The sequence below is a fragment of the Megalobrama amblycephala genome, linkage group LG23 (assembly GCF_018812025.1).
Source record: "Megalobrama amblycephala isolate DHTTF-2021 linkage group LG23, ASM1881202v1, whole genome shotgun sequence".
NCBI classification, from domain to species: Eukaryota; Metazoa; Chordata; class Actinopteri; order Cypriniformes; family Xenocyprididae; genus Megalobrama; species Megalobrama amblycephala.
In genome coordinates this window covers 10,847,964-10,870,928 of record NC_063066.1, presented here as the reverse complement: position 1 = coordinate 10,870,928, position 22,965 = coordinate 10,847,964, and the positions used below count along the sequence as shown (strand labels likewise).

Below are 22,965 nucleotides of genomic sequence, written 5' to 3'. Positions count from 1 at the left end.
AAACAGGAAGGGCTGTTTACACAACACCATTTTCAACTAAAAACGTTAAACTTTTTGTGCGCTTCGGCCATTTATTTACATGACAATGGCATTTTGGATGCCTGAATGCAAACTTTTGAAAACGGGTTTCCAAGTGCAAGAACAAAACAAAAAAACGCGAATCTGTGAAAACATTGACGTCATGCACATGCATATTACACGTTCAGTCTATAGTGTTTCATCGCCATCTAATGGCCTGCCAGCAGAATACAGTGTTTTTAGTCGTTTTCCTGGAATCGTGTGAATGGGGATCGTTGTGACAATGGTGTCGTCTGTAAGTGGAAAACTCAAAGGATAAAATTCTCCATTTTAAGCATATTGTTGTCGTGTAAATGTGCCCTTAAACATAAATGAACCAACAGAACTGAGGAAAACTCTTACACATATTTTTTTTAAAAATTTGTTATAGTCTTTTTGTGCAAACATTCATTTAGTTATGCACACTAGATGATAAAAATATTACAACAGAACAGCATTGCACATTTTTACAATTTATGGCTTTTAACCAAACTTTGACCTATAAGAAATAAGAATTCTTGTCTAAGAAATAACCATATTTTAATTAAGTAGAAAATGAAATTAAATAAACTATATGATTTTATGTATAATAACATTTTAAAATATATTAAAATACAAAACTTTTTAAGTGATTTAAAATTGTAATATTTCAGAATGATACAGGTTTTAATGTATTGTTGATCAATTAAAAATGCAGCCTTAGTGAGCATGAGACTAAAAAAATAAATCTTACCACCCTCAAACTTTTGAACTATATTGTGTTTCTGTGTATATGATTAAATATTACTCGTTTATGCAGTTTATTTCATAGAGCCAATTATTTGATTTTATTCACTAAAAATAGATTAGATGCAACATGTCAGTCTGGATTTGGGTTTTCTTACAATGATATTGATTCATGTAGTTACAACACAAATGGATAAAGTAAGCTTGTGTTTTATACATTTCATGAGTTCACATATACATATAAGTTATGCGCATTTGGCGTGCTGTCCGGGGAGAGGGCTCCGAGCTCGGAATTTTGGCCCGAACCCAGAGTACTCCCCCCGGATGTGGTAATAGAAGATAGAACTAGAAGTGAGGAGATGGGGTGTTGGAGGTATGCTGATGAACTGTCAACGAACAGAGGTGAGTCATATATACCTCTTGTTGTTGGTTGATTAGCTGAAAGCTTTCCATTTGTGCTAATTAGGTTAATTATCTGCACCTGCTCCTCCTGAATTTTGTTAATAAAACATCATTTAAATGGATTTCACACACTGATAAATTGTTTAAGAACTGTTACATTTACTCATTCTAATCAATGTAATTTATCCAGCAAACCAAATGTTTTTCATGACATTCGATTCTATTAATGCGTTTGCTTAAACATTTGCATTCTGCCACAGATGTGGACCCAATACTGCACTAAAACACTGCTACTCAGTGGTTTTGCTACTGAATTTATTTTAGATGAATTGTGAGTTTACCATCTGAATTGAATGTGATGAGAGAGAAAGTCTGGATTCTAAGAAATAATATATAGACAGCACGTCCTTCTATTTCTTTTGCTTCCTCGGAAGTACAAAAAGAATCCTTAATGGAATCTGAACCAGACTCTACGATTCCAATCCCTACTTTGTGTGTGTGTGTATATGTGTTTGTGTGTGTGTGGGTGGGTGTTTGTGAGTGTGTGTTTGGGGGGAGAGGGGGGGCATAAATTATAAATGGAGTAAATGGAGTTGACGGAGGTCTGGTTTTCTCAATTATTAGTTTAATTAGGCATTTAGGCATTTAGTTCATTTGCACTGGTGAAACAAATTGTGGAAGAGAAAGAAAGACCAGCCCAGTCCCTGAATATCAGCTGACATCTACCTCTTTTCCTTGGCTACTTTGCTTAAGCACAAGAGCTAATATGTGTTACTGATGCCTGTCCGAGCCGAGGATGGCGTTTGTCCTTTCTGTGATGTCGAGGACGCGTACTGAGCCCAGCAGCCACAGGCTCACAGCACTATTAGCACTCTTTGAAAGTGTGACCGTTTGGTTCATCCCCTGCACACCAAGACCCGAGTGTCAAGTTTTTTGGTCAGACTGCCCTTACATTCTTCTGGCCTACTTAAATCTCTGATCCTTGACTTGAGTTTAATATCTAATATCCTTCCATACGAGGGAAAGGGTTCTCAGCTGGGAATTTATTATTGTGCTCACATGTATCAAGGATTGTGTGTGTGTGAGAGAGCTTGTGGATGTATCCAAACATGCTAAAGAGCTGTAGAATGTGACATAAAAATATTGAAATAAATGTTTGTCAGTCAACACTGCTACTTGTTCCTGGAAAATGAAGCAGCTCAGCTGCTGTTAGTGGTATTGCTATTTTTACTGTAGTTAGTTTCTCCACATCATGGCCTGATCAATATCCTTAGATGTTTTAAATTGACTTTAAAAGAAATTATAATGTTAGCAAAAATTTCTTTGTTTCTGTTTTCAATATGGATAATAATAATAAATGTTTCTTGAGCAAAAAAATACTGTATGATTTCTAAGGGATCATGTGACACTGGAGACTGAAGTAATGATTCTGAAAATTCAGCTTTGCCATCACAGGAATAAATTAAAAGTAAAATATAAAAAAGCTATTTTAAATTGTAATAATATTTTACAGTATAACAGTTTTTACTGTAATTTGATCAAATAAATGTAGCCTTGGTGAGCATTAAAGGTGCCCTAGAATTAGAAATTGAATTTATCTAGTCATAGTCAAATAACAAGAGTTCATGGAAATGACATACAGTGAGTCTCAAACTCCATTGTTTCCTCCTTCTTATATAAATCTCATTTATTTAAAAGACCTCAGAAGAACAGGCGAATCTCAACATAACACCAACTGTTACGTAACAGTTGGGATCATTAATATGTACACCCCCAATATTTGCATATGCCAGCCCATGATCGAGGCATTACACAAGGGCAGAACGTCTGGATGTGAACAGCTGAATCATCAGACTAGGTAAACAAGCAAGGAAAACAGCGAAAATTGGAAGATGGAGCAATAATAACTGACATGATCCATGATATCATGATATTTTTAGTGATATTTGTAAACTGTCTTTCTAAATGTTTCGTTAGCATGTTGCTAATGTACTGTAAAATGTGGTTAAAGTTACCATCGTTTCTTACTGTATTCACAGAGACAAGAGCTGTCACTATTTTCATTATTAAACACTTGCAGTCTGTATAATGCATAAACTTCATTCTTTATAAATCTTTCCAACAGTGTAGCATTAGCCGTTAGCCACGGAGCACTATCAAACTCATTCAGAATCAAATATAACAGTATACAATACTCACATAATCTGACGCATGCATGCAGTATGCATGATGAACACTTTGTAAAGATCCATTTTGAGGGTTATATTAGCTGTGTAAACTTTTTTATGCACTGTTTAAGGCAAGCACGAGCTCTGGGGGCGGAGAGCGCGCGATTTAAAGGGACCGCAACCTGAATCGATGCATTTCTAATTATGCCCCAAAATAGGCAGTTAAAAAAATTAATTAAAAAAAATCTATGGGGTATTTTGAGCTGAAACTTCACAGACACATTCAGGGGACACCTTAGACTTATATTACATATTGTAAAAAAAAACATTCGATGGCACCTTTAAGGACTTTAGCAAACATTAAAAATCTTAATGACCTCAACTTTTTTGAAAGGTACAGTAGTGTATATGTAATGTTGGTAATATGGTTTTGTTTGACTTAAATTTGTCATGTGGGTTGGGTTGGAAGGGATAAAGAGCAGGTTAAATGTTTGTTTGCTTGTTTACTTCAGTTGTGAGAGTAATGCCATTCCCTTTGGTTTTATCACCTTTCTCACACAAATGAAAATTGAATGACAAATAGAGTCAAACCAAAATTTATCAGACACCTTGAACATTTTCATTCATTAATACAGTTTATTCAGTTTTTAACAATGGTAATAAAATAAGACAAGATCTCAGAGTTAAACTATGTCAGAAAAAAATAATCTTAATTATGTCAGATAACACATGGTCAGGTCAAAGTGTCTGAATAATGTTTGGTTCCAAATTGTTATCAATTTTACTGGTAGTTTACTGTATGAACAATTTTTGGGTATAATATGTAACAGTTTACTTTATTTTGCTATCCTCACTTACATAAATGAACTATAGTGTCCTGCACCACTAGTAAAAATGTATCAAAAATATAAAAAATGTGTGAATAATTTTTGGTTTGGCTGTACATTCCTGTCAAATAATCATTGCCCTCTAATTTGATGCTGTTACACTTATAAAGTTTGGGTTATGATTCAGGCTTTGATTGGTTGGATATGTGCCGTATGAGCACACAGTTGTGCCACTCAGAATGTCTGACGTCATATTGTGCCATATTATCAGAGGTGGATTTTATTCTCTTCCATATTTATCTGGCTCACACTCTCATGCTCAGGTTGTGCGAGTGACTCATTCTGAAGCAGTGAACTCTCATTTGGCCAGACCAGCGGTCTCTGCACCTGCGGGTTTCCACCCACCCAACACTGGATCGCTTTTGCTGCACTGAGAGCTATTTGTGGCCTTCAGTATGAAGGACTTGTAACTCTGTATATCATTATCATTAAGGGCAATCAAGCACAGTGAGAGGTATAGCTCGGTTATTGTTTTAAACACGTCTAAATCTAAACAGAGACAATATATACTGGACAGACGGACTTTTATTCATAGACCTGTAAGGAGACGGTTGTTGGAAATCGTTCAGATGTGTTTGTGTAGCTTTTAAATAATGCTTTAGGGCCACAGCAGTAACTCTACATGTCAGCCACCAGGCAGGACAATTTAGTTGTTTCTATAAAATGAAACAAACATCACATTGAAGCTTAAACTGTCAATATTATATTCTCTTTTATTGCAGCAAGCTTGATGGACAAAATGAAATGCAGTGCTCAGGCTATTTGTTGTGTTTGGGTAATAGAAAAAGGAACATTTTTCTGAGGTTGCTGCTGGCTTTCTGCAAATTGGTTTGTTCTCCTGTTGCAGGAGTGATAACAGCCGTTTCTACCCTGAGAGGGTTTGTCAGCAGACAGGTTCAGGACATGACTACTGTTATCCACAGGAAAAAGTTTTCTCAGGATCCTTTTTTGCACATTCAGGGTAGAGTATAAATTATTTATTTGTTTATTTGTGGCACATAAACTCCTTCCTTCCAGCAACCTGTCACTCGCATCAGATCACAGGTACAGCAATTAGCAAATGACAATGATCCAATCAAAATCAAGTACTGTTTTTATTATTATTATTATTATTATCATTATTATCGTTTCACACCGATATGTCAAAATAGAGAAGAAAAGATGATCACAATTTTTGTTTAATGACAACTATAAAATATTATATTGTAAAAGAAAATATATTAATGGTATTAATGATATAAATGGATATTAATGTAAGTATAATTAATGATATAAAAATCTAAATATCTAAGTGTATAATAAAACACTTACAATGTTATAAGTGAAATATTATAATTTATAATAAAATAATAAAAATTATTATTATTATTATTATTAAAATGAAAACATTTATGTGTATTTCATAGTATATGCAAATGATGAGAAGCCCTCATCCTGGCTTATGTTGTCGTACCATGCATATACTGTATTTGTAAAGGTCGAATTCCTTGGAAATAACACATTATGTATAGCTGACCTGGAACTGTCCACTCAGGGCATAAATACAGCAGGATACAGGAGTGATTATTACTACACGTCCCCTTGAGCACCCACAGTAATATGCTCCACTGTGTAGTGTAATGACGTGTAACTTCGATCAATGAGTATGGACAGGTCTGTGTGTGTCTTAATGTGTGTGTGTGTGTGTGAGAGAGAGAGAAAAAAGTCTTGTCTGTGTGTAATTACTCTGGTGACATTTGCAGACACTTGTGTGTAGCAAGAGTGAGATTGCTGAATTAGTTGGAGTGTGTGTGTATGTATGTTTTTTTATTTGAATTGTGAGGGCATGTAGCTTGTGTGTGTATGTTGGAGCGTGCCAGAGGATATTGTGTGTGCATGTGTGTGTGTGTGTGTTTATACAGAGGACTGGAGGCCAAAGGAGCGAGCAGAACACCTCATTAAATCAGTAGATGTGGATGGAAGAGGTGGAGCTCGCTATCCTTAAAAATTCAGTCCACTGCACAGTTATTCAAATAATCCATATACCGACATGTTATCAGGCATCAACATACACCAAATAAAAGCACATGAAAGGGCAAACAGGCTCTAATAATCCACGGGTTTTCCGCTCACTATTGGAGGGATGGGGAAAAGAAAAAGAGTGAGTGAGTGAAACAGATTGAGAAGGAAATGGCTATTTAGTCTCCACAGTTCTCCTGAGGGAGTCTACCTGAAACTGCTCTCAGACTGCAGTTTAAAGCAGGTTTACTCCATAGTGCTGCCTGGCAAGAACCTCTCAGGCACTCTGTCATTTAAATAGACTGGCCTCACACATATTAAGTGGAACTGATGTAATGTAGGATGAGCAAAAACAGAAACACTGGAGTTCCGCAGTCCAGCTATTCAAAGAATATTCTGTTTCTTCACTGTCGCCAGTTGATTTTGGAATTAGAATGTGAAATATTTCTTGTCTAATGGAAGAGTTAATCAAACCCTTCCGATTTTCTTTCTTTTGTGGGAGACAAAATGAGAATATTAGCAGGATGTATGTTCCATAGGCGGAGTTTGACATTTGCGCTTGGGGGGGCACCTACCGGTGAGTTGTTGTTTTAAAGGAATTAAGTATTAATAAGGATTAAGGGCATAAATAAAAGTAAAACTTGTTCTACTGCAGTTGTGAAGTAGGCTTAATCAATTTAAACTATTTGTAAATAATATTTTGTTTTAAAATATGCACAAGAGGGACAATTTGGTCATTTCACATTTTTTGGGAGTCCCTCTACATGTCTATGGTGGCTATATATCTAGCATATACTCTACATTTCATACAGTAATATGTATCATATCTTCTACATTTAAAATTTATAATGAATGACTGCTATGCAAAGAGTCAAAAAAACATCTTAGGCTTAAAGGGATAGTTCACCCAAAAATGAAAATTTGATGTTTATCTGCTTACCCCCAGGGCATCCAAGATGTAGGTGACTTTGTTTCTTCAGTAGAACACAAATGATGATTTTTAACTCCAACCGTTGCCGTCTGTCAGCCGTATATAACGGAAGTGATGTCTAGCACTCGTTGAAGCATAAGCGCGAGACATCACTGCCGTTGTCAGAGCGCGATCAGACCTCACTAAGTGAGTGCTGAACGCAGTTGGACATAGTGGTGTATTAGAGGTAAAAAATTATATAAATACTGTTCGGTTTCTCGCACAAACCGATCGTTTCGTGTCTTAGGACATCAATGTGTCGTCACGAGCCGCAGGGTTTAATTTGGATTTGTCTGTGCAAGTTTTATTTACTCTTATAAAAGAAGTTCCCATTGACCCACATTATGCGGCTGACAGACGGCAACGGTTGGAGTTAAAAATAATCATTTGTGTTCTACTGAAGAAACAAAATCACTTACATCATGGATGCCCTGGGGGTAAGCAGATAAACATCAAATTTTCATTTTTGGGTGAACTATCCCTTTAACTTACCTAATGCAGAGAAAGCTGCCTCTTTTCTGAGTTGTGCCTCTGAAGCATCAGAGTTAGAGCCCCGTCTCCTTAAGTTGTGGGTTTATTTTAAAAAACGATGAATAAATATCCATTTAGTTTAGTTAGCCTGCTATTTAGCATAAGCCTCAAATATAGCGGGAGCAGAACAAGAAGAGTCATCTCGCGTACCATCATAATATGATTCGCGAGTTGGGACTTGGGAGAGATCGGGTTTCTTGGTTGTTTAGTATAGTATTTAAAAATGATTTAGCCCTAATTTACTCATTCTACTCACTAAAATAATAGGATAAGACAAATAAAATGAGAAAATGTGAATTCTATAATTTATTTTATTTTATTCATAGCTCCCATAAAATCATAAATGTAAAAATTTCATTTCAATAATTTGTGAAATCATACCAGCCCGATCATACCATCGGACTAGCAGACCTAATAATATGAAGCCAAGGTAGAGTTAGGGATTTGTGGTGTAGCAAAAAGTGCATGAAACCATGTTTTTTACCTTAACTTTCCTAGTGAAAATTATTATTATTTTTTTTTTACATATTTATGTGCTAAATAAAAATACACTGCAATTGTACTTTTGGTATACTTAAAGTCTGCTAAATTGGAACAACTAATCCCAGACGAGCCCCCATTAAATGTTACAACTTCCTAATTTTGGTCTAGGGTTAGAAGGGGTAACATTGAGATTGTGACCATTGCGTGTGTGAGTGGTGGTAGCTAAAGACAAAATGCTACGAGAACTGCCAAAAAAACGGAGTTTATTTTACCAACAAAGAAAGGGAGGAAAAGGCGTGAGATAATATGGATAATAATACAATAATGAAGTACTAACAAAGTAACAAAACAACAACAACAACAAAGAAAACAAAAACAATATTTACATGAACAAAAAAAAAGAAAACAAAAGTAATAAATCGGGAAAAGAGGACAAAAAGCGGCGCCAAAGAAAAGAAAAGAACAAAAACAAAACCCAAGCTAACTCAAGTTCAAAACTAACCTAACTTATGAAAAGAAAAATGAGAAAGCAAGTCTTCAGCGTGTCAAACGCCATAACTTACCTCCTCTTTCTACCCAAACAAAACATACATAAGTGGCGCTCACTTCTAACTGATGTGTCTATACATTGAAGTCACTGAGTGCTGCAACATGTACGTCACGTGACATACTACCTGTCCATTTCCCATAGGGCGAAGAGAATAACAGTCGAAATAACAAATAAGAAAACAAATAAAAGAAAAGAACAGAAATGACAGCTCCAAACTGTACAACATAAGAGTGTCATTGCACCAAAGAAACTTAACAAAAAGGTGCAGATTAAACAAGCACAAGAACAGGAAAGCAAAAACTCTTCGCGTCCGTCAAGCCGCTCTTTTAAACCCTGTCGCCCGTACAGGATTGGCAACGGGTAGCATACCGTCATGTACACTGATGAAGATTAGCAGCCTCCCGAACCAATAACCGTCTCGTGTAGGCACAAAACACAGAGGCACAAAACTACCAGGACGTAACAGTACTTAATGCACTTTAATTGTGTGGAAGTAGTGCTGAGGCCCAACTAAAGATACACATTAGTATGTTTGATTGTGCTAAAGTGGAACTATTGCAAGTACTATCTTGCATAAATCATTTATAATGATATTATACAAAGATCATACAATCCTTATTTATAGTGATATTAGAACACTTTTTAGGCATAATATTAAGAAATGTGCTTTGTGCAATAAAGAAATACTCCAAATAAAGTTTAATTATAATTTTATATCATTAAGTCTTAAGTGATATGTCAATAAATGTTAATAGATTTGAAGTATACTTAGTATGAAATAAATGTATTTTAAATAGATTTTGGTATAGTTTTGTTACTAGGGTTCTGGCAACCACTCCTGCCATTTTCTTTTTTTTTCAACTGTAAATTTAACAGGATATTTTTAAAGTGTAGCTTCTAGTCTAATAGCATCAGCTTGGTTAAGGCTCTACGAGTCTCATAATCACAGACAAGCTGAACGTTCAATACAGTCATTAGTCATCACCGCCAAGGGTCTGGTAGGGCCGAACAGACCTGTGGAGATGTGTTTGTGAGATGGTGCCAGAACGGGCAGATGCTGCCAGGATCTTTAGCAGGGCCAGAGAGCACAGGTTGGCCAGAGGTGTTCACATCGTGTTTTACGCCTCTACTCAGGCTAACACAAACCACTGCAGGCGGCCGGTGTGTTCCTGTCATTAGAGGGCCGGATGACACTGCCATGTGCTCCCTGTCAGGAGGAACTTTTCAGAACAGGGAAGCAGATGTGAGCGAGAAAGAGCCGCACACTTGCAATCTGCTTCCACATTATCACACACGTGGGAAGTGGCAACAGCCGTGTGGCAAATTGTTTCCATTGAAATTTTTGTAAATGAGTTACTGATTAGAAACCAAATGTGTTTATGTTACTATTCTGGCTTGGATTACATTACAATTGTCTTTGAAACTTGTTTTCACCGGATATTTATTTTTTCTACTTTGCAAATGTCAAATTATGCTTGACCTGCACTTAAAGGTGATAGAGAGGATTTTTTCGTCGACTGAGAAACCAAAGACTGTTACTGAGTTTTTGAAATGAGCGCATGCGTAAGAACAGCCCCCCTCCTTCACAGCTCATTTCAAAGGAACGCCTCCCAAAACTCGTGCACGAGTATTGGAACACGAGTGTTTACCACCGGCATTCGCTGTGTCGTGTTAGTGGATTCATTATGTCGGACTCACCGCAGGTAACTCATAATCTGCAGTTGTTACTCCTGTCTCCTGACAAAAACATTGCATGCAGCGCCTGTAGAGTGTGGAAAGTTACTGGAGCGCACAGCCGCGCTCGTCTCTCACAAGGAACGTCACGGCAGTGATTGACAAGCCAGAGGGCCAATCGTTTACGCAATGATCGCGTAAACGATTGGCTGATGTTTTTAAGACCCTACCTCGTGCACAGATGATGTATATTAATATTATTACTTTCAGTGCACCTAATAAATAGTCTTTTATCAGTTAGTAAAGACAGTTTCAAGTAATATTGCAAAAATGTATAAAACAAAACATCCTCTTTAGCACCTTTAATTAACAATTTTGCTCCTAGTAAAGTTTTTTTCAAAATTATTTTAAAATAAATTAACAAATGGACACATTTCATAAAAAGAAAGTGTGAGGAGTGTTTTAGTAGAGTTTGTTTTCCAGAGGGCAAAAATGGCCATAGTTGAAGAAATATTTGTTTTTAAATTTATTTTTATTTTTAAATGAATTTAATTGAATTTAATGCTTTTATTGAGCAAGGATACAGTAAATTGATTGAAAGTGACTGTAAAAACTGTTACAATGTCACCAAAAAAGTATTTTAAATAAATGCTGTTTTTAACTTATTATTCATAATCAATATGTATCACAGTTCATCAAAATGTATCACCATTTCAACAAAAATATCAAGCTGTTTTAAACATTGATGATAATGAGAAACGTTTCTTGAGCACAAAATCGGCAATTATTATGATTTCTGAAGGATTGTGTTACACGTCATAACAGGGAAAAAAAAACGTTAAAATATTTTTAGTTTATTAATGGTTATTTTAATTTGTAATAAAATTACAACATATTGTTTTTACTGAATTTTTCATCAAATAAATGTAGTCTTGGTTGGCATAAGAATAAGCTTGGTTTGGCTTTTTTGCCACTTTTTACTGCTAGGAAAATAAAAAAAACAACAGAAAATGATGCATGGAATAGGATGGAAAGGATCAGGAAAGACGTGTGACTCACACTCACATCACGCTCAAGTGCATCAATGTGACTATCTCAGATAGCATTGCAAGTTTAAAAACCCCATGAGCAAGGCACTAAAGCTGTGTTCGGTAGGCTAATATATCACTGCAATTAAAGTCATTTAGAATGAAGTCATATGCCAAATGATATCAAATAAAGTTAATGAATATATTCTGCTGATGCCTGTTGCCAGGAACCCAGTTCAACAATATGTTGTAGTTGAACGAGCACAGGTTATTAACATTGTATGCATTGACAAAAAAAGTACAATTTGTGAAACCGTCCAAGACGAGCACATATGGTATGATGAGGATCTCGATTCAATATGCCATATGTCTTTGGTAATAGCTAACACAGAGGGATGCAGTCCCCTACCTTCCTTTCTCTTTTTACTTTCTCTTTCTCTCTCTTTCTTTCCGGGTCCACAAAGCTCAGCCCAGACAGAATTAATGTGCAAGTCATCAGTCACAGAGGAAGCAGAGCCGTGTGATAAGAACACCCCCGATATTACCTCAGAGCTCACGGCGGTGTCTGTTATAGATGTGTCACACTCATTATTGCTTAGCACCAAGCATGTGACTTCTATATACAGTGCCTTTAATGAGTGCATCTGTGTTGAATTTCTCATTCTATTTATAAGATGTAATTTGCTCAGAATGAGACAGTATCTTTCAGTAAAGTGTTTATGTTTTGGTCGGATGTTAAAATGAGTCATGGTGCATGTGATGAAGGCCAGCGGTCACACACACAAAAACACACATGCTGGAGGAGTTGGCACCCTGCACTGCTTGTGGGCTGTTGCATGATGGGGCAGGCAGTTTGGGTGATGGCCATTCCTATCGCTCCTACTCCCCCTGTGCCCCTCAGGCAGCCCCTGCTGGGATTTGGGCCTTGGGCAGCGAACAGACTGCAACTTCAATCTGTTTAGTTGCGGGACTGAAACGTGAGGGCCGGAGCCACAGTGAAAAATAACCTCCGCCAGGGCAAAGATAGCAACAACAGAGTATGATACAGCATTAAAATACACAGGGAAACCTGGTTCAAAACAGATTGAGGCCATTTTGCCTCCAACAGGGAGAGGAAAAGATATTCAACGTTCAAGGCAGCAGAGATAGAAAAGCGCCCTGCTGTTTGGTAAATGTCAGCGAGACCCTTTGTGTGCATTGATTATCTGCCTCTTCAGAAACTCCATCCGCACCATTTCCAGTCCAGTGATGCATGTTTACTAATTGCTTCTCGGAAATTAATAATAAAACCAGCAAGATGCTAACAATGCCACGTGAATGATGTCTGTATTTTAAATCGTGTTCTGTTGTCGTCTCCAGTCTGTTCGCAGTTCTCTAAAGGAGTGTATGCCATCATCGGCGTGTACGACAGGAAGACCGTCAACATGTTGATGTCGTTCTGCGGTGCTCTACATGTCTGCTTTGTGACGCCCAGCTTCCCCATGGAAAACTCCAACCAGTTTGTCATCCAGCTGAGACCTGAACTGCAAGACGCCCTGGTGGGCGTTATCGAGCACTACAAGTGGTCCAAGTTCGTCTACATGTACAGCTCGGACTCTGGTGAGGACTGCTTTTTATGCACACACTTATAGCGCTGTTTATTTTTTACAGCATTTGATTATTATTTAATGTATAACTGCTTCTGTGATTTAAGCCCAAAGTATACTTCGCTTTTTACGCGTACAGGAGGGTCAGCGTACAGTGCTCGTGATGCAAATTCGTCATCAGAATAGTACGCATGTAGTGTCCTGTCGGATTTTTGTACTTTGTACGCACAGGTCACACGTACGCATTTACTTTTTTGCAGTAATTAGTTCATCCACAAGGTGGCAACCATGCCCTGGGGGTGTCGATTCACAAAGTAGTCAAAGAAACCTGCATAAACAGAACAGACTGCATGCAAAATAATATTGTGACCTCCATTATATAGCGATAATGGAGGTCTACACAGATGAGAGATTGTGCTAAGAGGTTAGAAAGTACCCTCATTTGTACAACTCTAACATGAAACAATACAAAGATATTTACATGAGTTTTAACTCATGGCGAGAGATTGTTCAAAACGACGCATGTGTCAAATGCCTGTGTTGGTGTACAAGTCAAGTGAAGTACTTTGCAAGGCTGTATTAATTAAAATATTGTCACATTCACTATTTTTTTTTTCATACAGTATACAGTATTTTGGGGTTCTTGGCATCAGAAAGTTTGAAAACCCCTGACATAATCAATAGAAAGTCTCTTTAAAGCAGAACTAAGTAACTTTTTTTACCTTCATAAATAGTCCTTACAATGGTTAATTGACTTGTAGTGGTGTGTTTGAGGCGTGCACTAACCTCCTCTGGCACGTCTACGCCAAAAAACAGCACTTGCAAGTTGAGCTGCGCTGACCCGACACAATCTCGCCTCATGGTCACGTTCACGCGAGAGTGACAAAATGCTTTACGGTAATTCAAAAACAATGTATATATTATGACTTTATAAGACAGTTTCGAAAATTACCCACCTCCATCGAGATTTCTTGTACTGTATTTGCAAAACTACTGCACTAGTGAGCATTGTAGTCGTTGTAGTCCAGAACTGCGCTTGGAGTATTAACGACAGTGTGATTCACTGAAGGAACCTGTAGGGGGAGCTTCGCAAATCTTACTGAGTTCCGCTTTAAAGTGCTCTAAAATGCGCAATGTTTAATAAGCTTAATTTGCATAGAACGGAGGCATGTTTGCCGCTCATGAGAATTCAGATATGCCACATAGTCATAGTGTAGCGCTATAGCGAAGCATTTAGCCATTGGTTAAACTGGTTTATGGGTGCTTAGTGAATAAGATACAGGTTTTTGTACTGAAATACCATGTGCTAAACTGAACTCAAGTCTTAGAATTCTCTTTTGAATATGTCTGGTTGGATTTCTGAGACCCAATATTTACCATCACATTGCTGGTGTGCACATTGAGTCAGCTTTTGTTCCCGGTTTGTTTGTGAACATGTTGGTGTGTAATGACAGATATAGATATGACTCATGAGAGAGCTGCCTGCTTGTGTGTTGCTGGGATGAACAATGGTGTTCTGATCTGAGTGGATGCATCTCTCCCTGCACTTGGAGCTCATTTGTGCATTTTTCTCCATGAATATCTGCCAAAATGAAACCATTGTGCCAGAGAAAAATGTATCCAGCTGAAGGCTGGGGAAAGAAAATCCCAATTCCAAAGCACCTCCGTACATGGCTTCATTGTTATTCCAAGAAGGATCCAAAATGTACTTTTCTGCCACACGTGCCAGGGGCAATGGTTTGAGAAAGTAAATATTTTCTTTTTTGTTTTATTTTATTAAAAAAACAAATTCATTTTTGTTCCTTTGGAAATAATTAGCTGTTTTTCCTTAAAGGTATAGTTCACCCAAAAATGCTGTTTAAAAAAAATTAAATTCTGTCATCATTTAATTACCCTCATGTCTTTCCAAACCTGTATAACATTCTTTCTTCTGTGAAACACAAAAAAGTTATGTCTCAAATGTTTTTTTTTCTTCTTCTTTTGGTCCATACATATGGAAGCTTGTTTCTGTCACTAAATAAAAAATAAAAAGGCGACTTTTTATCTCACAATTCTTATTTTCTCAGAATTGCGGCAAATTAAAGTCATAATTGCGAGTTATAATGTCATAATTGTGAGATATAAACTCACAATTGCAAAAAATAAAGTCAGAATTGCGAGTTGTTGACTTTATAACTCGCAATTGAGTTTATATCTCGCCAGTGTTGGGCACGTTACTTTAAAAAAGTAATTAGTTATAGTTACTAGTTACTTCTCACAAATAGTAACTGAGTTAGTAACTGAGTTACATCATTATAAAAGTAACTAATTACCAGGGAAAGTAACTATTGTGTTACTTTACAAAAAAAATAAAATATGTCAATTAACTTGAATGCCCCCAGTATTATGTCTAAAAATAAATTATTATTTGTTTAAGTAGGCCTATGTTATGTTTTAAATAGATCTATTTGATTATGAAAAGTGTACAACATGAGTAAGATAGGATACACCATAAGAAGCGCAATATATCGGGAGACATGGAGTGGGTCAGACATGATTTTGACCACTTCATTAAGTTTTGTTTTGTAGAAACCCTTTCTTTAAAGTGAATTTCATTTTGCAAAAATTGTATCTTAATTTTAATCAACGTTTCATCAACCAATTGCCTGGATTTAATAAATAAGAAGCAAATATAGCAGAAAATATAATCATGACATGGAGGTGCCGGCGCGATCACTTGCATATGAACTGGAGCGGGTCTTATAGGCTAAATGAACCGAAACTCAGCGGCCGCTTGCCTCACAGACAAGAGAAATATATCTATAGAAATCTTTAAATGTCTACTTTTAAATGAAATTATTGAAAACGAAAAGAAATAGGCTACAATCTTATTATGTAGTCCGAATGAAATGTGCATTTTCTCTCACGTCCAAGGAGATAATGAGAGTCAGCAATGTCAACTTCATCTTTGCAACAGACATGGATCCAGAAAACATTAGTTTATTAATAAACAATTAAAATGTCTCCTTGCTGTTTTTGTCACATTCATAATCATTACTTTTGCTGGTTCTTTATGGCAAGCTTTATGCGTGCGCTTGAGTGCTTTAATGCTCATTATTATGGTTTATTCTCTCCAGTATTTAAGCAATCAAATTAATATAAATGTGATAAGTCAACTAATGGCTTAAATGAACAACTACTAGTCGACTAGAAAAAACTTATTTCACATATTTTCGATCCAGCATGTCACAAAGAGTATTCTGGTTTGAGCTTGCGCTCCACTCGCATGCTTTGACACACACACCCACACACACGGAGCATCGAACATTATTATCAGTTTAAAATAAGATTTGTGTATGACTAACCTGAGAGAGAGCCTACACGGATGAAAACCGCTTCAGTGAGCTCAATATAATAATGTGGCATTTTTTTGTCAGTAACGGTAATGGGGAAAAGTAATTTGTTTGATTACTCTTTACTGAAAAAAGTAATTCCGTTAGTAACGCCATTTATTTATAACGCCATTATTCCAATCACTGTATCTCACAATTCTGACTTTATAACTCGCAATTATGAGTTTATATCTCGCAATTCTGACTTTATAATTCGCAATTGTGTTTATATCTCTCAATTCTGACTTTTGTTCTCGCAATTACTAGTTTATAAAGTTAAAAAAGTCAGAATTGTGAGATAAAAAGTCACAATTATAACTTTTTTATTTTTTATTCAGTGGCGGAAACAAGCTTCCGTACATACATTTAAAGTCAGTGTATTCTTGAAAATGTTTTCTTTTGTGTTCCATAGAAGAAGTTTGGAACAACATGAGCGTGAGTAAATAATGACAGAATTCTCATGTAATAAACATTGATAAGCCAGCTGTAATAATTTAGTTTCGGTGGTTTAATTTTTTTTGTGTGAAGAATATTCCACATATGTTTCGTCACATGGTTCTGGGGAAATGAAAAAGCCTTAGGCATACTAAATAGCCTAAATCCTGATGGCAAAGTTGAGAAAACACACAAATCACAACAGATGGCGTAGAAATCATCTCTCTGTACGTCATTTACATCAGGGAGAACCAGACTTTCGTTCTAATTTTATTTAAATTAGAATATCTAACTAATTTGATTTAAAAAGATGTCACAGTTGCTAAGAAAGTTACCAGTCAAGTGGTGACTAACCCAATTTTTTCTTGCATTTGGTGCTTGGCGAGTGTTAATTTTGGACCCTGTTGCCACTTACCATCCCATAGCACAGAAGTACTGTAATTTTAATGCCTGTATCTTTTCACTTCCAAATAAATACCTGGAATTCTCAGATCTGCTCTAGAAATGTCACGGGCATCCGGTGCTGCTCCCCGAGCAGGTAAAATCTGACACACCTGTCAGCACCAGGTGTGCTTTCCCCCCGGCCCCCCCTAGCCAATCGGCTGCAGTGTCCCCATAATGTGTCACCATCTGTCACAGACGTTCAGCTCAGCCGACCATGATGCGAGCATGACGTGATCTGCATGTTACAGGTCTTTTTTAAGAAATGTAGTTACCCACAATGCTCTCACCACCAGCCTTGTCGCTGTCAGTTCTGTCATCGCGACACACTCGCAATAGGTTTGATGCCTGCCCATATAAACGCCACAGGTGTCTCAGTGATGGTTTTATCTTGCAGAAGCGCTGAGAGCTCTGGGTTACGATTGTAGGATCATTAACTCTGTGACTGAGAGGAACCAAACTGCAGGAATCCATATCACCCGCCTCTTGTTGCCTAGATACAGCGCTGCATTGTCTACAGGGTTATTTTAAGCCTTTTAAGGACATACGTGTGAGAGTGTATATAGCCTGTATGTGAACCCAGCCACGCTGTAAGCTTCCTATATGTATAAAATTGTCCCGGCTGCCGTGAGCTGTTTTGCATGTTGGCATAGTACTCCATTGGCGTCACACCACCCCAGATGAGTGAGAATGAGGCTAAGGAGCGACGTCTTCCCCCGCTGGCCCTGTTCTCGGTGTGCATCATGAGCCATTTGTTCAGCCTGCTGGGAGTGTGAGCTCCTTAATGTCAAATCACCCTGCAGTCTTAAAGTGGTCCAGCTGTACTCACACTGAGTCAAATAGGAAGCAACACTGGCTCAGATGCAGAGGGGTCAAAGGGCAAGTGCTCAAAACAGAGGCGGACAGAAGCAGAGGAGGGAATCAATATTCCTCTCTCCTGCTGTCAATATGTGCTTTCTTTACTTGAGAATCTTGTTTTTCAAACTTCACTGTAAATATGATTTGATGATGAAGGTCAGAAAAAAAGCTTGTCACTGGGGCAGACCCTGTTAAAGTACCTTTAAGGTACTAATAAGGGGTAAGTAAGATACAAAGATGTACCTTTTCACTTTTGTACCCTAGGGCAGTGGTTCCCAAACTGGGGTACGCGTACCCCTGGGGGTACGTGAGGTGACGAGGGGGTACGCGAACAAATGCTGAGTAGTTCATTTAATTCTACCTTAAAATAATATTAAAATCAAGCATGTATTTCTAACTGCCAAAATTTCGTAAATCCAGTACATTTAATCAAATTACCTCATCATTTGCAGTCAAAAATGACTGTATCCACACAAGCAGCATGCATATGATAGATTGCGTGCAGTCTGCTGCCTTAAATCGCGCTAAATTACTGTCGTTCTCCTTTGTAAAAGTGAGGATTTAGCACTTACTCGCATGAAGAACAAATATAGACACAGATAATGGATTAATTTCGATTTAAGACTCAAACTTTCTCAGATACAAAAACATACCTTGTGTGAGTTCTTGTATTTAATGATGATAACGAGCAAGAATGCATTTGTTCCCAAATATCCACACGACTGCAAACATGATATTATTATACAACAGGTCAATAAAATGTACATTTTAAACACAGTACTGTCAGTATTTACTTTATTTTTCAATGAAATAATAGTTCTGATGAAAACCACAGCAGAACTACAACACACGTCTGTGTTTCGCGAACAATTCTTCGGCTTTGAACAAATCGTGAGAGTCAATGATTCAATGATTCATTCACAGCCACTTGCTTCGTTACTGAATGAATGACTCAATGACTCACTCATAAAAACAGTGACTTGCTGCCACCTACTGGTGGTTATAGTTTAATATTTAAACGTTTTACTTAGTTTTACCATCATTGCATATTTCTCTATTGAACATTTTTATTTTTAAAGGTAAAAAAAATGCACTGGAAAATCAATTTAGGGGGCTAATATTGTCTCTTAATGGTAATGGTGTGACTGCAGTCGAAGTGGAAGAGAGGGGGTACGCAGAAGGATGGTAATCCCTTCAGGGGGTACTCCATGCTAAAAAGTTTGGGAACCACTGCCCTAGGGTACTGCCCCAGTGACAAGCGCCTTACCTTTTTTTTCTGAGTGTATAATACTGTGAAGAATTGTACATGTTGCTTTTTCTATGCATTTAGTCCTCATTCCAGATTCAAAAATGACACAAATGTTCCATTTAAGTATCATAAAAATGTAGTTCATATGACTTACGCACTATATTTCAAATCCTCTGAAGCCACATGATAGCTTTGTGAAAAAAACAGACTGAAATTTAAATCATTATTCACTGATAATCTTCCCCTCTGGTGCCTGTTAATCACTGCAACTGAATAATGAAGACGGTGAACTCAAGAACTGAAACGGGAATATTCATGAACAAATCAAACAGTAAGGTTCATGAATGATACCAGTTTTATGAACTGGGTCAACTGATTCAACTGAACTCGAAAGTATTCAAACCCCTTAATTTTCACATTTTTGTTATGTTGCTGCCTTATGTTAAACTATTTTAAATGACGTTTTTGTTCACATTAATCTACACTTAATAATGATAAAGCATAAAAACTGATTTGTGATAACTTTGCAAATTTATTAATAATAAAAAACTGAAATAATTACATTGCATAAGTATTCATAACCTTTGGCTCCGCAGCATTCCAGTTTCACTTGTAGATGTTACTACACTTCAAGTGGAGTTAGCCTGTGGCAAATTCAATTGAATGGCTATGATTTGGATTTGGAAAGGCACACACCTCTTAATAAAAGGTCTGACAGCTGAAAATGCATACCAGAGCCATGAGGTCTAGGGAAACGCCCTAGACAGGATTGTATCAAGACAGATCTGGGGAAGACTACAACAATTTTTTGCTGTGTTGAAGGTTCACAGTAGCGTGTAGCCTCCATAATCCTTAATGGAAGCAGTTTGGAACAACCAGGACACTTTATAGAGCTGGTCTCCTGGCCAAACTGAGCAAACGATGGAGAAGGACCTTGGTTAGAGTGGTGATCTAGAAGCTGAAAAAGAGATGCTAGAGTTCTCCAAAAATCTCTCAGTCAATTGAAAGAAAGTCATATGGTTTTGGAATAAGCAATAACAGAATTTTCATTTTAGGGCATGTGTTCCTTACTTGTCTTTGAGGCTCAAAATTTGGGACTATTTTGACTTTATTTTACTTTATAACAGTTAATATTTTTCTGACATTGTATTTTTTTTTTCCCCCATCACAGTGCAATTGATCACTATTTCTCTATTTAGTGTCCGACAATTAAAAGAAAATCATATGGCGTTGAGGTAAAATGGTGTGAAGGTAAATAAGAGATGACTGAATTTTCATTTTGGGATGAACTAATCCTTTAAAGGGTTAGTTAACCCCAAAATGAAAATTCTGTCATTAATTACTCATGCCACCCTCATGCCGCTCCAAACCCATAAGACTTTCGTTCATCTTCGGAATGCAAATGAAGATCTTTTTGATGAAATCTGAGAGCTTTCTATCCCTCCGTAGACAGCTACGCGACTACCACTTTGACGCTTTAAAACGTTAATAAAGAGATCGCAAAACTAATCCATATGAATTGAGCGGTTCCATATTTTCTGAAGAGACATGATCACATTATATGATAAAAAGATTTAATGTAGGCTTTTAATCACATATAAACATTCATCAATTCACACATCAGTTGTGGTAAATGGAAGCTCAAGCATGTTTGTTGACGCGTCCGAGAACCAACAAGTTTCATTCTCGTGTATTACGCAGCACATTTGAACTTCTGCAAGAGGTTTGTTCTCGAGTGTCGAACAGGTTTGATTGAGCTTTTGCTTATGTTCGCTGATCAATGTTTATATGTGAATAAAAGTCTAAATTCAGTCTGTTCATCATATAAAGCGATCGTGTCTCTTCAGACTAAACCGCTCAATTCATATGGATTAGTTTTACGATCTTTTTATGAACTTCTTGAAGTGTCAAAGTGGTAGTTGCGTAGCTGTCTATGGAGGGACAAAAAGCTCTCATCAAAAAGATCTTCATTTGTGTTCTGAAGATGAACGAAAGTCTTATGGGGTTGAAACAACATGAGGGTGAGTAATTGATGAAAGAAATTTCATTTTTGTGTGAACTAACCCTTTAACTTTTCGGTGTGTAGTCCCTATTATAGTCTAGTGCACAGAATGACACAGTTCTTGCACAGTCGCAGCTTCCTGTGATTTATTTTGTGGTCCATCCCACCCCATAAATGAAATATTTATTCCTGTTATCTCTGCTGCGGGATCCATTGGTTCCATAAATTATAAAGCGTGCATCCTTGTTGCTCTCCTTTTAATTACAGCTCATGCAACAGCTGTGTGGTGTTGCATTAAACAAAGGCTGTAAAATACAAAGTGCATGCGCTTTTTTTGCTTAGATTTATTTATTTATTTTTACTTGGATTTATTTTTTGTTTTGAGCAGCATCCAAAGTCCATTAAACATTTCACAAACAATTTCCCATAAATGCTCACAGGGGAGTTACTGTATTTATGTCTCTTTGTAGATCTTGGCACAGTTTACAGGACGCCATAGACTTTCATAGTAAGTTTTTGAGCATGATTTTAAAAAACTGGATTACTGAATAAACATGGGCTTGTTGTGTGACATACTCACACAACAAAAAGCATAGATGGCTGTGAAAGCATGCGGTTGAGTGTTTGGAGAGGTTTTGATGAGTTTGGAGGAGCTGACCATGGTACTGAAGTACTGAGAACAGAAGCATAAGCTGCTCTAGGCAGCAGCACAATAAGAGCAATCGTGTATGCTTATGCTTTCAACTGTCATCACGTCAAGGGATCATATGATCCTTCAGAACTGCTCAGTTCTTATGTGAGAAATGTGGTGCGTGTTATGTGTAGACAGACACTATCATTCTGTTCCAAAGCCTAGTGAGCTGCCTCCACAGGCAACATTTTGAGGCATCACAACCATGTTCTTGCTGTGAATGCTCCTCCAAAAAGTTGATATTGTTGGCTCATTGTTTTTGATCTAAAGAGATTTTTGTTGGCGTCTGGGGAGAAATCTGATTGGTCCGTTGGGGGTTGTGCACATGTATGCAACCGTCTGTGAATCCTATGCCAAGATCAATGTCTTCACTAATCGAACCCCATTTCCTGTCTGTGAACAGTGTGGCTCTCACTCTCCACTGCTCTGTATCTTCCTGGCAGGTTTTTCTGAATTCACAGCCAATAAAGTGGCATTCAGATGGTCAGAGGTGGCTGGAGATAACAGAGTGTCGATACTATAGTCTTCCAAGCTCTAGAGCTGCTTTAGAACGACTTCTGAATGAATTAGATTAGGCATATTATCACATCGTTATTTACTAGGGGTGCAACCGTACACAAACATGACGGTTCGGTATGTACCTTGGTACTAAAGTCACAGTTCGGTACAGCAGGGGGGAGAAAACTAAACATTAAATTAAACATTAAATTAGTTTACTCTATATTTTGAAATTAAGTGCTGTTAGTTTGCTTGTGTAATGCAAAATGTTCCAGTAAATGAATTGTGTAGTATATTAACTTAAATTTGATGTAACTCAACTTTTTTGAGTTCTGCTGACACAATGTTCTCATTTGTATT

At 37.2% G+C, this 22,965-nt stretch overlaps 1 protein-coding gene and 1 long non-coding RNA gene across 9 annotated transcripts in view; one reads left to right on the top strand and one right to left on the bottom strand.

The window, feature by feature from the left end:
- LOC125259319 overlaps positions 1-22,965 on the bottom strand; it is a 108,582-nt gene that overhangs the window by 5,990 nt on the left and 79,627 nt on the right. The window lies entirely within an intron of this gene.
- The window catches only part of gria1a (glutamate receptor, ionotropic, AMPA 1a), a 103,058-nt gene that overhangs the window by 26,284 nt on the left and 53,809 nt on the right, over positions 1-22,965 (top strand). For all 8 annotated transcript variants that reach the window (XR_007182772.1, XR_007182771.1, XM_048176892.1 and 5 more), the window contains exon 3: positions 12,834-13,073. Coding sequence is in view for 6 of the 8 variants with exons in the window: in XM_048176889.1 (XP_048032846.1) it covers positions 12,834-13,073 (240 nt within the window). In the remaining 2 variants the exon portion in view is untranslated. The remainder of the gene's footprint in view (positions 1-12,833; positions 13,074-22,965) is intronic.